Source organism: Erinaceus europaeus, chromosome 8 (assembly GCF_950295315.1).
Source record: "Erinaceus europaeus chromosome 8, mEriEur2.1, whole genome shotgun sequence".
Classification (NCBI taxonomy): Eukaryota; Metazoa; Chordata; class Mammalia; order Eulipotyphla; family Erinaceidae; genus Erinaceus; species Erinaceus europaeus.
Genome location: NC_080169.1, coordinates 81,715,980 through 81,728,732, shown reverse-complemented (window position 1 = coordinate 81,728,732; position 12,753 = coordinate 81,715,980). Strand labels below are relative to the sequence as shown.

Genomic DNA, 12,753 nt, shown 5'->3' with positions numbered 1-12,753 from the left:
CCTTTTCTTCTCCTCCCCCTCCCCCCTCCTCCTTCTTTTAGAGAAGGAGGAGAACCCTCCCTGGTTCAGGCATGAGAGTCTCTTTGCATAACCATTATGCTATCTATCCCCCCCCCCCCCTTCTCTCCTTCTCCTTCTTTTTAGAGGAGGAGAACCCTCCCTGGGGTTCTAATGCTCCAGAGACCCAAGACCTTATAATGGAACCTAGGGCTGAGAGTGCTTAGTGTTGTCAGTGGAGGAAAGGCCTGTGTGTTGTATTAAAGGGAGCCTTAATTAGAAAAGTAGGAGGGAAGGGCTTTGAAGGCGAGTCTAAGAAGCGTGGTCTTTAGCCATATATTATACGCTATGTATTAAAGAGCAGTACCGCCTCCTGTACTATTTACAGTCCGCGAGTGGCCAGGGTCCGACCCCAACTGCCCCAGTTTCGCTCCAGTGAGAGGCGGAGACCTCTTTGATGAACAGAGTCAATCAAGCTGAGTGTGATCTTTCCCATCCCAGCTCCCTGAGACTGATTCTAGGTCCTGGCAGGCGTCGGACGCCGGGGTCCCTCCGCGTTGAAGGTGGCGATGGAGATGCTAGCGGAAAGATGCGGGTTGCAGGGAGGGCCGAGGCGAAGCGAGTGAGGGAGTGGGATGCGGAGAGGCGGACGTCCGGGGCCAAGCGCGCGGCGTGGTTTGACCCTCGCGGCGTTCCGTACCGTCGCGGATCCGGTGGCGGGAACATGGCGGCCACAGCAAGGCCGGTGCTGAGAAAGTTTCCGACGAGACCGGTCTGCAGCAGTAGTGCCTGAGGCTTCGGGATCTACATTTCCCGGTGGAATGCCGCTTACCCATTCTGAATGAAAAATTTAGCCCCCAAAGGCCCTCCCCTTATTTGTGTTGGCCTCAGGGCAGTGTCTGTCTGAAAGTTGAAGGAGCCTCGGTGGCGGCGACCAAGTCAGGTAGGGGGGTTGGGAAGGGGGGTGAACTGTGGGTCAGGCTCCCCCGCGGTCGGGACCGCAAACTCCGCCCAGCTCGCCTTCTGGGGCGGGAGTTGGGTCGCATTCTGCGGGAGAAGTGGACGAGAGTAGGGTGGGGTGTGGGAGTGGGGCCGAGAGATGTGTGTGTGTGTGTGTGTGGTGTGTGTGTGTGTAAGGGGGTCGGGGGTCGCCGTGTGTGTGTGTGTGTGTGTGTGTGTGTGTGTGTGTGTGTGTGTGTGTGTGTGTGTGTGTGTGTGTGTGTGTGTGGTGTGTGTGTGTGTGTAAGGGGGCCGGGGGTCGCCGTGTGTGTGTGTGTCTGTGTGGTGTGTGTGTGTGTGTGTATGGGGAAGGGGGCCGGGGGTCGCCCTAAAGCTCGGCGGTCTCCTCACTCGGCCCAGATGTACCCTCCTCCTCCCAGGAGAGGAAGGTGGCTCAGAACCGCCAGGCTTTTCTGGTTTCCCACATCTTGACTGCAAGGAGACAGAATGGAAGAAAAGCTGCCATTGCCGATCAGTTTAATTTTCGAGCTTCCATTTCTCCTGTCATGTGTACATGTAGACTCACAGAGTGATGAATTGATAGAACCCAAGCACGGGCATTTCCTGAACCGTGACTCCCCTTACGGTTCTTTTCGCATTTCACATCACTTGATGGGGCAGGAAGGGTTTCTGAATCTAAAGATGATGAAAGTGATACTGTGTGGTATCTTGCACTTCTTAGGGAGCTGTTTCCTAGAAGGGTATGGAAGAGAATTAAATGGTTTGGGAGATGGATTTTATTAAGTGAAGGTTGGAGTGAAACCGAGAAAGAAGCCAGATCTTCCTGGACTTTCCCTTAGTTCCACTTCTTTCTAGTAGAATTGTGACCTAGTGGGGCACACAGACATAGAACAAATGATGAGTATTTTGATAGAGAAAATACAAAAATAATATAAATGGGTAAAATGCTCTTAAGTCAGACATGAAGAGTAGGAGTAAGTTAGGTGTAAGGGCCAGAAGAAGGGGAAGGAATGCTCTGGCAGGGGGAATGACGTTTGTGCAGTTTCTAATTTGAAGAAGTATGTCTGTAATACAAAAAGATGAAGAGTAATAACAAATGAAGCAATGGAGCTTATTCAGATCCAGTGTGAAGGAGCTTACTTTAGGGTTTTCTTTCTTTCTTTCTTGTTTGTTTTTCATGCATATAAGTCTTTCTGAATAACCATTAATGCTACCCCCCTGCCACCCCCCACCAAAGGATGATATGAAAAGTCATTGAAGGGTTTTATATAGCATTGTGACAAGACAATTTTTGGTTTTACAAAGGCCACTTCTTGTAGGGTAAAAGTGTATACTAGAAAACACTAGACGATGAGGACAGAGTTAGAATGGTATCGTAGGGGTGTTACTTCAACCTTCAGAAAGTGTTTAGGAAGAAGAATGATGAGGATTAAGCATAAGTAATGACCAGTGAGTAAGGTTAGAGTTGTGTGTGTGTGTGTGTGTTTGTTTATACAGCAGATTTGTGTGGTTACTGCTTATTTTTTCTTATATGCAGATGATTCTTATATACTCTGTTTTTATCTGCCTCTCAAATCTTTTGTTGAATCATTAGTGATGATAGACCAATTGGAATAAATTATAATATTTTGTTATCGTACTCTGTCTGACTCAGGATAATTTTTTAAAATATTTATTTCCTTTTTGTTGCCCTTTTTTTATTGTTGTAGTTATTATTGTTGTTGATTTCGTCATTGTTGGATAGGACAGAGAGAAATGAAGAGAGGAGAGGAAGACAGAAGGGAAGAGAAAGATAAGACACCTGCAGACCTGCTTCACCGCCTGTGAAGCAACTCCCCTGCACGTGGGGAGGCGGGGACTCGAACCTTATGGAACCATAAGGATCCTTATGCTGGTCCTTGCACTTTGCCCCACGTGGGCTTAACCCGCTGTGACTCCCAGGACAATTTGTTTTAAAAGCTTAGAATGGGGAAAGACTTGTAGACTAGCTATTTAAAAACATTTATCTTAGAAACAGCCTGGAGGTATGGACTGACTTGGCCAATGCCCATTTCCAGCAGAGAAGCCATTACAGAATCAGAACTCCTACCTTCTGCACCCCAAAAAGAATTTTGGTTTATACTTCCAGCTGGGTCAGGGGGTGGGGGGATGATAGAGGAAGATGACCAGAGGCCTTTGAACTTCAGCTCCATCAGGACCTGGAGAGAGAAGAGGAAAAAGAGGACATTCAGAAGTAGTAGTAAGTGAAGGTGTGACTTAGAAAAGAAGAGAAGGCAGAACCATAGGGAAAAATGGGCAAATATATACAAATATAGACAGTTTAGAAATAATAGTCAACCCATATCTGCAATCTTGGAAGAACTACCATTATATACTTTAATTTTTTACATATTTGTATTTACCTCATTTCCAGGTTTTTATTAGTGTAGCAATAAATTTATTTTTATTTTCTATCAGGCCAATATACCTGTGTCATTAGGGAAAGAGATTATAATTAGAGGCCTGGGAATGAGTGCTATTGATCATCCAAAGTATATAGTGAGAGAAAAACCTAGGTTGGGGATTGAACATCCATTGAATCATTTGAAAATGAAGAGCATACATGGTCCGGGAGGTGGTGCAGTGATAAAGCTTTGGACTCTCAAGCATGAGGTCCTGAGTTTGATCCCTGGCAGCACAGGTGCCAGAGTGATGTCTGGTTCTTTCTCTCTCCTCCTATCTTTCTCATTAATAAATAAAATATTAAAAAAAAAAAGAAAATGAAGAGCATACAAAGAAATCAAGAGGAAGAGGCCATTGGGTTAGGTAGAAACTCTGGAGACTATCACTGGAAGCTAAAGGAAGTATAAATTTCAGAAGATCAGGTTGTTTGAAAATGTATAGGATAGTGAAACGAAAGTACCCATTGGATTCAGGAATTTTCAGCTCATTTCAGAACTTGACACAGCAATTCAGTGAAGTGAGAAGTAGTCAGATTACTGTCAAGAGACTGGAATATTGAATATAGAAGAAGAAATGGAGATAACTGGGTTGTTTTTATTTTGTTTGTTTATCTTATTGCTGGGGATTTTTTGGCATTTAAAATATTTACAAATGTGTATGTGCTAGTGGGTAAGGGAAGAATCAAGTTTGAAAAAAGAAAGTGAAGTTCTGCCATTGCTTGCAGAAGACAAAGATATACACAATATAGTTTAGATTAAGGTTTAGATATGGAAGAGACACTCTTCTTTCCTGGTGTTAGATGATACAGTTAGAGATGGGTTGTTGGTGATAGAAACTCAATTAAGTTATTTTCTGCTAATACTTTTAGAGGCAGAATCATTCCATGGGAATGCAACTACCACAGGGTGTCAGAGATTTGAGCAAGAGAGATTTGGTGTGCTGACCAGGGAAACATTGAAGGAAATTTCATGAATTTATAGTGACAACCTTATGGACTGGTGCTTGTGTTTTGTCTAGCAGCAATTAGTCTGAACCCTTATTCTTTATCATTAACTCATGGAGGATATATATTCTAGTGTATTTGCTGAATGATTATATAACACATAAAATGATATTTCTGAGAAACTGGTGGTGCGGGGGATTGAACCTGGGTCTTTGGAGCTTCAGGAATGAGTCTCTTTGCATAACCATTATGCTGTCTACCCTCCTCCCAGAGGGAAAGTTTCATGAGTCACGTGAAGCAGGGCTGCTTGTATCTTGCTCCCCTCCCCTCTCAATTTCTCTCTGGCTCTATAAAATAATAAATAAAAATGCTATATATATTTTTTTTTAGAAAAGAAGCAATTTTCTTTAACAGTATATGATCACTTAAGTGAAATTTAATGGAAATATAATTTGAGGAAAGGCAGTTAACATCTGGATGATGTTGCACACCTGGTTGAGAGTGCATGTTCCTAGGGCCTCTTTTGAAGACCACACCCCATCTGCAGGGAGGACACTTCATGAGCCCTAAAGCAAGTTTGCAGATGTCTATCTTTCTTATTCTCTGTCTCCTCTCCAGTTTCTCCCTCTTTTTAACTTTATTTTATTTATTTTATTTTTGTATTATCTTTATTTACTTATTGGGTAGAAACAGCCAGAAATCTAGAGGGAAGGGGATGATAGAGAGGGTGAGAGACAAAGAGACACCCGCAACACTGCTTCACCATCCACAAAGCCTCCCCCTGTAGGTGGGGACTAGGGGCTTGACCCATAGCCTTGCACATTGTATCATGTGCACTCAATCAGGTGTGCAACCACCTGACCCCTCTCTGTCCTATCTAATAAAGATAGAAGAAAAAAAAAGAAGAAGAAAATGGCCACCAGGAGTAGTGTATTCATAGCACAGACATTAAACTCCAGTGATAAATGTGGTGAGAGAAAAGGGCATGGGGGGAGAGGAGATGTTTAATGAGATAGATTTAGTTGTAAAAATAATTTGATAAACACAGAGAAATGGAATTAATAAAATATTTATAACCTCCCAAAGACCCTAAGGGTGATTCAGTGACATTCTACTCTTACCAAGTGAAGTATTAATGGTTAATTCTAGGCTGTTGTGTTTCTGTTGGGTCTCTTAATGTCCTGAAAGTAAAATATATAGAAACTGATATCAAACTAGATACTTACAAGATTTTTATCTGGTTGAGTTCAGCAGGGATATTTCATTGTAGATATGTCTGAAACAGTTACTAGAAAACTTTAGTGGATAATATGATAGTTTTTTTTTTAACTTGCCATATTTTAATTGCAAGTTGTGGGGACATTTGAAGGTTGAAATAAATTTTATGGATCTTTTACCATATAGTCATTAATGTAAATTTTTTATTTTTGGCACCTGGATCTCATGCATATCTGATTCTACCACTCCCGAGATTATCCCATGTGCCAACAACTATAGTATAATCCATTAACCCACAGTAATAATAACAATAAATAAAAAACGGTGACTGGGGAGGTAGATCAACTGGTGGAACATTGAACTTGCTTGCCAGAGATTCCCAGTTAGAATACTGATGCCACATATACCAGAGTGGTGCACTGAGTTGTCTTGTGAAATTTTGTCTTCATATGTAACAAATAAAATAAATATTAAATAAAATAGCATATTTAGAGAGGGAGAGTGACAGACAGAGAAGAGAGACACCTCAACATTACTCCGCCATCTATGAAGGACTGCCCCTTACTGCTGTGGTGTTCCTATATGCTGTTGGGGTTTGTACCAGGGATTTCATGCATGATAAGGAATACACTGTACTGAGTGAGCTATATACCAGCCCCTAGGCTTTTTTTTTTTAAAGTGAGATTGTAAAGTTTTTATTTTAGGGGGCCGGTGGTAGCACAGTGGGTTAATCACACATGGCGTTAACCACAAGCATAAGGATCCCGATTCGAGCCCTCCGCTCCCTGCCTGCAAGTGGTGAAGCAGGTCTGCAGGTGTGTCTGTCTTTCTCTTCCCCTATCTTCCCCATCTCTCTCGATTTCTCTCTGTCCTATCCAACAACAGTGACAGCGATAGCAACAATAATGACAACAACAATGGTAAACAACAAGGGCAACAAAAGGGAAAAAAAAAGCCTCCAGGAGCAGTGCGTTTGTTTGTGCAGGCACCGTACACCAGCAATAACCCTGGAGGCAAAAAAAACAAAAAAATTTATTTTACAGTAACAGTTTAACATTCCAGCTTCTCAGCTTTGACTACAGAGTCTGCTAACTGATTTGTTATGAATTTACCAATATGAGAGTATGTAGATTTGGAAAGTAAGTTTGGTGTCCCAAGAAGTTTAGTAAAGGTACAGGGAGATCTGTAAAATAACTTTAGGAATGTGAATGGCAAACGCTAGAAGAAGAAGAAGGAATGTGAATCAGTCAAAATTTACTTCTAGTAAGTTTATTTGTTAGACACTGTAAAGGTTAAGACTGAATAGTATTTTAGACTTGCTTTATAAAAAGATGTAGAGAGTTTTTGGCTTATAGTAATAGTTACTATTATTATATGCTGGTGCTTTTGAAATTAGAAGTAATGACAACCTTTGTATCTGTGCTTTCCATTGTGCTAAACTCATCTGCTACACTAAATTAATTATCTCTCATTTGCATATTGTTGGTAAGCCATATTATTGGATTATGTGAAGGCTGAAAAGACAGCATAGTAGTTATGCTGAAGGCTTCCAGGATGTTCCGAATTCAGTCCTACACACACACACACACACACACACACACACACACACACACACACACACACACCACACACCACACACCACACACCACACACACCCTTATCTTCTGGAAAAGGAGTTTCTTTGATGATGAGTTAGTCATGCAATCTTACTACATGATGAATAGCACCAAAACACTTACATTTTTGTTTGGATATACTGAGTAAAGTCACAGTGAATTGTCATGAAAATTAATATACCAATCAGGTTTTAAACTGGGGTTCAGAAGAAACTTTCTTTTTTTTTTTTAAACTTTATTTCTTATTTAGTTATTTTGTATAAAGGAAATACAAGTGGGAAGTAAATTATGTAAAATTGATACTGTAATATTTTTCTTTCTTTTTTTTTTCAGATCATTATAAACAAAAATTCCACCTGAAAAAATGCTGAAGTAGAGTTGGATTTGCTGGATGAAAAACAAGCAATTAATTTTTGTAACTTTTAGAGAAAGCCCAAATTGCCAGATTACATGTGTAAATCACTGCGTTATTGTTTTAGTCATTGTCTCTACTTAGCAATGACGAGACTGGAAGAAGTAAACAAAGAAGTGAACATGCATTCTTCAGTGCGTTATCTTGGCTATTTAGCCAGAATCAATTTACTGGTTGCTATATGCTTAGGTCTTTATGTAAGATGGGAAAAAACAGAAAATTCATTAATTTTGGTGATTTTTATTCTTGGTCTTTTTGTTCTTGGAATTGCCAGCATACTCTATTATTATTTTTCAATGGAAGCAGCAAGCTTAAGTCTCTCCAATCTTTGGTTTGGATTCTTGCTTGGCCTTCTTTGTTTTCTTGATAATTCATTATTTATAAATGATGTGAAAGAAGAATCAACCAAATATTTACTTCTAACGTCCATAGTATTAAGGATACTATGTGCTTTGGTTGAGAGAATTTCTGGTTATATCCGTCATAGACCCACTTTACTAACCACAGTTGAATTTCTTGAACTTGTTGGATTTGCTATTGCCAGCACAACTATGTTATTGGAGAAGTCCATGGGTGTCATTTTACTTGTTATAGCACTGGCCATGCTGATTATTGACCTGAGAATGAAATCTTTCCTAGCTATTCCAAACTTAGTTATTTTTGCAGCTTTATTATTTTTCTCTTCATTAGAAACTCCTCAAAATCCAGTTGCATTTGCTTGTTTTTTTATTTGCCTCATAACTGACCCTTTCCTTGATATTTATTTTAGTGGACTTTCAGTGACTGAAAGGTGGAAGCCTTTTCTATATCGTGGAAGAATTTGCAGAAGACTTTCAGTTGTTTTCACTGGAATGATTGAGCTCACATTTTTTATTCTTTCAGCATTTAAACTTAGGGACACTCATCTCTGGTATTTTGTAATACCAGGTTTTTCCATTTTTGGAATTTTCTGGATGATTTGTCATATTATTTTTCTTTTAACTCTTTGGGGATTCCATACCAAATTAAATGACTGTCATAAAGTATATTTTACCCACAGGATAGATAACAATAGCCTTGATAGAATCATGGCATCCAAAGGGATGCGCCATTTTTGCTTAATTTCAGAGCAGTTAGTTTTTTTTAGCCTTCTTGCAACAGCAATTTTGGGAGCAGTTTCCTGGCAGGTAAGCTTATGGTTTTTCTTTTTCTTTTTTTTTTTAAATTATTTTTTAATTTTTAAAAAATATTTATTTATTTTCCCTTTTGTTGCTCTTGTTGCTTTTTTATTGTTGTTACAATTGTTGTTGTTATTGATGTCAATGTTGTTAGATAGGACAGAGAGAAATGGAGAGAGGAGGGGAAGACAAAAGGGGAGAGAAAGATAGACACCTGCAGACCTGCTTCACCTGTGAAGCAACTCCTTTGCAGGTGGGGAGCCAGGGGCAAACCAGGATTCTTAACACTGGTCCTTGCATTTCGCGCCATGTGCGCTTAACTCGCTGTGCTACCACCCGATTCCCTAGCTTATGGTTTTTCTGTTATGTCAATACCTGTGATGTGTGATCAAATGTTTATTTCATTAATTGTAAAGTCAAGGCTGTATTTTCAAGAAACAACTTTTTTGTGTGTTCATTTAATTTTACTTACAGAATCAAAGTACTATATGAATATTGAGAGGATATTTACTTTGATCTCTGCCAAAATAACGAAAAAATTATGTCCATATCATGTTATAATAGTAGGAATCTGGCCTAAAGGATCCCCCCCCCCCAAAAATGATGAATCAGTGTTTCTGGCAAATACTTCAGTCAATGTGGAAGCCCAATTTTTCTTACTTTCTGTAATCAATGAGTGTTTTAACTAACTCTTTCTGTATTTCTACCCCTGGGATCGTAATCAAACTACAGTGAGTAATGTTAGCTAAAACTCACAGTGCCCAAATGTTTTATAAACTGGCATATGTGACAGACTCAAAATGATAAAAGCAACTAGGGACATATAATGATCATAACAGGTTGTGGGTTTATGTGACATCTGCAGCAGTTGGTTAAACTTCTTCTGTGGACAAGACTTTGAGAAAATCTAACTAATGCATTGTTTTTCAAGTAGCAATGGGGTTATATACCATGAAAGACAAGGTAAACAAGGGGGAAAGAGTTATAGGTATCTATGTTTAAAGACATTTCTACTATCTGGAGAACTGAGAACTTGTGAAATGTTAAATACATTAAGTAGTTGTTAATGGCAATGCCCTTAAAACTTTACTGGCAGTCCTAATTAAACAGTAGGTTATCTGGACTTACAAAGGCTTATTATAACATTCTAACATGGTGTAATTAATATTAGCACCATAAAAATTGAAACAGACTCATTTGAGCCTTAATGTTATAAGGCTAGTCATGCAAAGCAGGTCTGCAGTCTTGGGTAAGCATTCTACATTAAGAGGCCTACTTTATCAGGTAGAATTAAATCTTTAGTGGGATAGTATTTGGGATACTGAAGTGAGAAAAGATGACTATTCAAGAGTTTATTCCCTAGAATGAACAAGGACTTCTTAGGGATTCCTGAGAGGGTTCTTTTCATCTAGACTGAAGGATGGATGTGTTTCAGTAAGCAGAGTCTCTTGCATTTATTTCAGGGCAGATCTTTTGATCCTTCAAAGTTAAAGCTAAATGTGGTAGATCTTCAACCACATTTTTTTTTCTCATTATTCCATTTACACAGCCATGTATAACAGAGAATTTAATTTCTTATAAGATTAGGTTTCAGTGGATCCTGATGTGTAGGCTTTGTGATGCAACCAGTCAGAAATTTAATGAAGGGCATTCCTGTGGAAACAAGATAAACAAACAAACAAAAAAGGGTAGTGGGTAATGAATGTTGGCAGTAGACTGTAAGTCTTAAAGAATCTGAATTAGGCAACCAATGAGGAAGATTTTTAGAAAGACTTGAATGGGGAGAATCAGCAAAGTCATAAAATAGAATATAGAAATTCATAATGTGGTAGTAAATATTTAGTAATTAAGTTTTCATAATTAAAAAGAAAGCAAAAGTGAGGCTTGAAACACCTTAGTGAAGGCAGGCTCTGGCATTCTGACAGGTTGTAAGTTAAATGTGATGGCCTTTCTTAGTAATAAAGTCCTGATCTTTCATCGCTGCAGGCTTAAAGATTGTATGCGAGTTGTTATGACTTGTAAAGTTTTTTAAAAATATTTATTTATTTATTCCTTTTTGTTGCCCTTGTTGTTTTATTATTGTAGTTATGTTATGACTTGTAATGTTTTTTTTTAAATATTTATTTATTTATTTATTCCTTTTTGTTGCCCTTGTTGTTTTATTGTTGTAGTTATTATTGATGCTATTGTTTTTGGATAGGACAGAGAGAAATAGAGAGAGGAGGTGGAACAGAGAAGGGGAGAGAAAGACACCTGCAGACCTGCTTCACCGCTTGTGAAGCAACTCCCCTGCAGGTGGTGAGCCGGGGGAGGGGGGGCCTCAAACGACTTGTCAAGTTTTTATCATGTTCTCTCAGTCTAGTTTGTATTGTTCAGAAAAAGGACAGTTCTTGTCCTTGGTTCTAATTCAGAAGGCTGCAAAAAAAAAAAAGGAAACCTGGAAACATTAGTTAGCAGAGTCACTCCAATAAAGTGATCAGTTAAGATACTGCTTTTTGTGTCTCATACAAAGCACACTTTACTACTATACCAGTTGTTTAAGTTTCAGAGTAAAAAAAAAAAAAACCCAAACACACACACACACACACATATATATATATGAACTTACATGCTTTGATAGTTAAGATACGTTCAAAAGTGGTAAGATAATACTACTTAACTAAATGAACTTAAAATTGAAAAAAAGCTACTACAGTTCATTATCAAATATGATATAAAAGGATATGAAATAGCACCATGGAGACAGCTTAATGGTTATACAAAAAACTTTCAAATCTGATAAAAAATCAAATGAAGTATAATTTTTTTGAGTATCATAAAGCTTTGTTATATTAGCTAAGAGAAATTCAAGTTAAATTCATGCTAATCTCACTCAATTTGACCATACATAAAAATTCCTTTCTCAAGATGCCATTTACATAAACCATTTGTCATTTATTATATTTAAGTTTTTGTCCTATGTTTAAAAAAAAACTCGATACTAGAATAATCATATTACTTGAAGACAAAGTTATTCTCCCCTTTACCAAAAGAAAACTCTTGCCATTTTTGTTTTTCCTTATTCAGAAAGCACAATCTATTCTTCTAGTCTTATCTACTTTCCATAAATTTACTTTCTTCCATTCTTTAGAATCCTTAATTGCTAATGAAAGCTGAAATTCAAGAGCCATTCTCTAGCAATCAAAATTTTAATTCTTTTTTGATGGTCCATTTCTTAGCTATCTCTTAAGGTTTTTATATTTTAATGACTGACTGATTAGATTTATAACCTCAGGAGACATAATGCAAACCACCCCCCCTTTTTTTTTAACCTCTTCAGTATCCTAATCAGATTTAGTTACTATGCTCAGCGCTTGATCCACAGCATATCTTCCTATCTTTGCAGAAGTTCTCTAACTTTACCTGTTCTTCCAACTTTATGGCTATGCCTCTAGCTAAATATTAATGTTCAGCCAAACTGCTAGCAGTAGAAGTCCGCTGAAAGTCATTCTTTCCCATCTCCTGACAATATGCCCTATATAGTTTCTCAAAATAAGCTTGGTAAAATTTCTATTTTCCTTAGAACAAGATTACCTTTTATCCATAGTAAAAACATTTCCATTCCTTATGTTCTCATTGAAAACATCTCATTTTCTGTACAGAAATACTTCCATTAGCTTTAATTGCATAGATTAATTTAGAAATCTTCTGAATAATTTATGCTGTGAGACAGAGACCAAAGCACCTCTCAGTTCTGGCCATATAGCACTACTGGGAATTGAACCTAGGGCCTGTGTTCTAACTTTGAACTGTGTCCCTTGTCTCCCGGCTTAGAATTCTTAACCCTTAAGGACCTTAATCTCTAGTAAAAATCAAGAAGTAAGCAAATGCATCTATAGCATCAGCATCTCTTGATTGGAAAATAATTTTTATGTACTTTCTCATAATAGAGTTTTTTCAAGATGACACGTTTATTGACAGACTCAATTTTTTTTGTTGTTGTTGTTAACAGAAATATCCCTAATGCTC

The 12,753-nt window shown here is 38.3% G+C and overlaps 1 protein-coding gene across 1 annotated transcript in view; it reads left to right on the top strand.

Annotated features, from left to right (window-relative positions):
- Positions 1-695: 695 nt before the first annotated feature.
- TMEM168 (transmembrane protein 168) overlaps positions 696-12,753 on the top strand; it is a 29,604-nt gene continuing 17,546 nt past the window's right edge. Inside the window, exons 1-2 of the mRNA XM_007516138.3 lie at positions 696-940; positions 7,510-8,754. Of these exons, the coding sequence (XP_007516200.1) occupies positions 7,627-8,754 (1,128 nt within the window). The 5' untranslated portion in view covers positions 696-940; positions 7,510-7,626. The remainder of the gene's footprint in view (positions 941-7,509; positions 8,755-12,753) is intronic.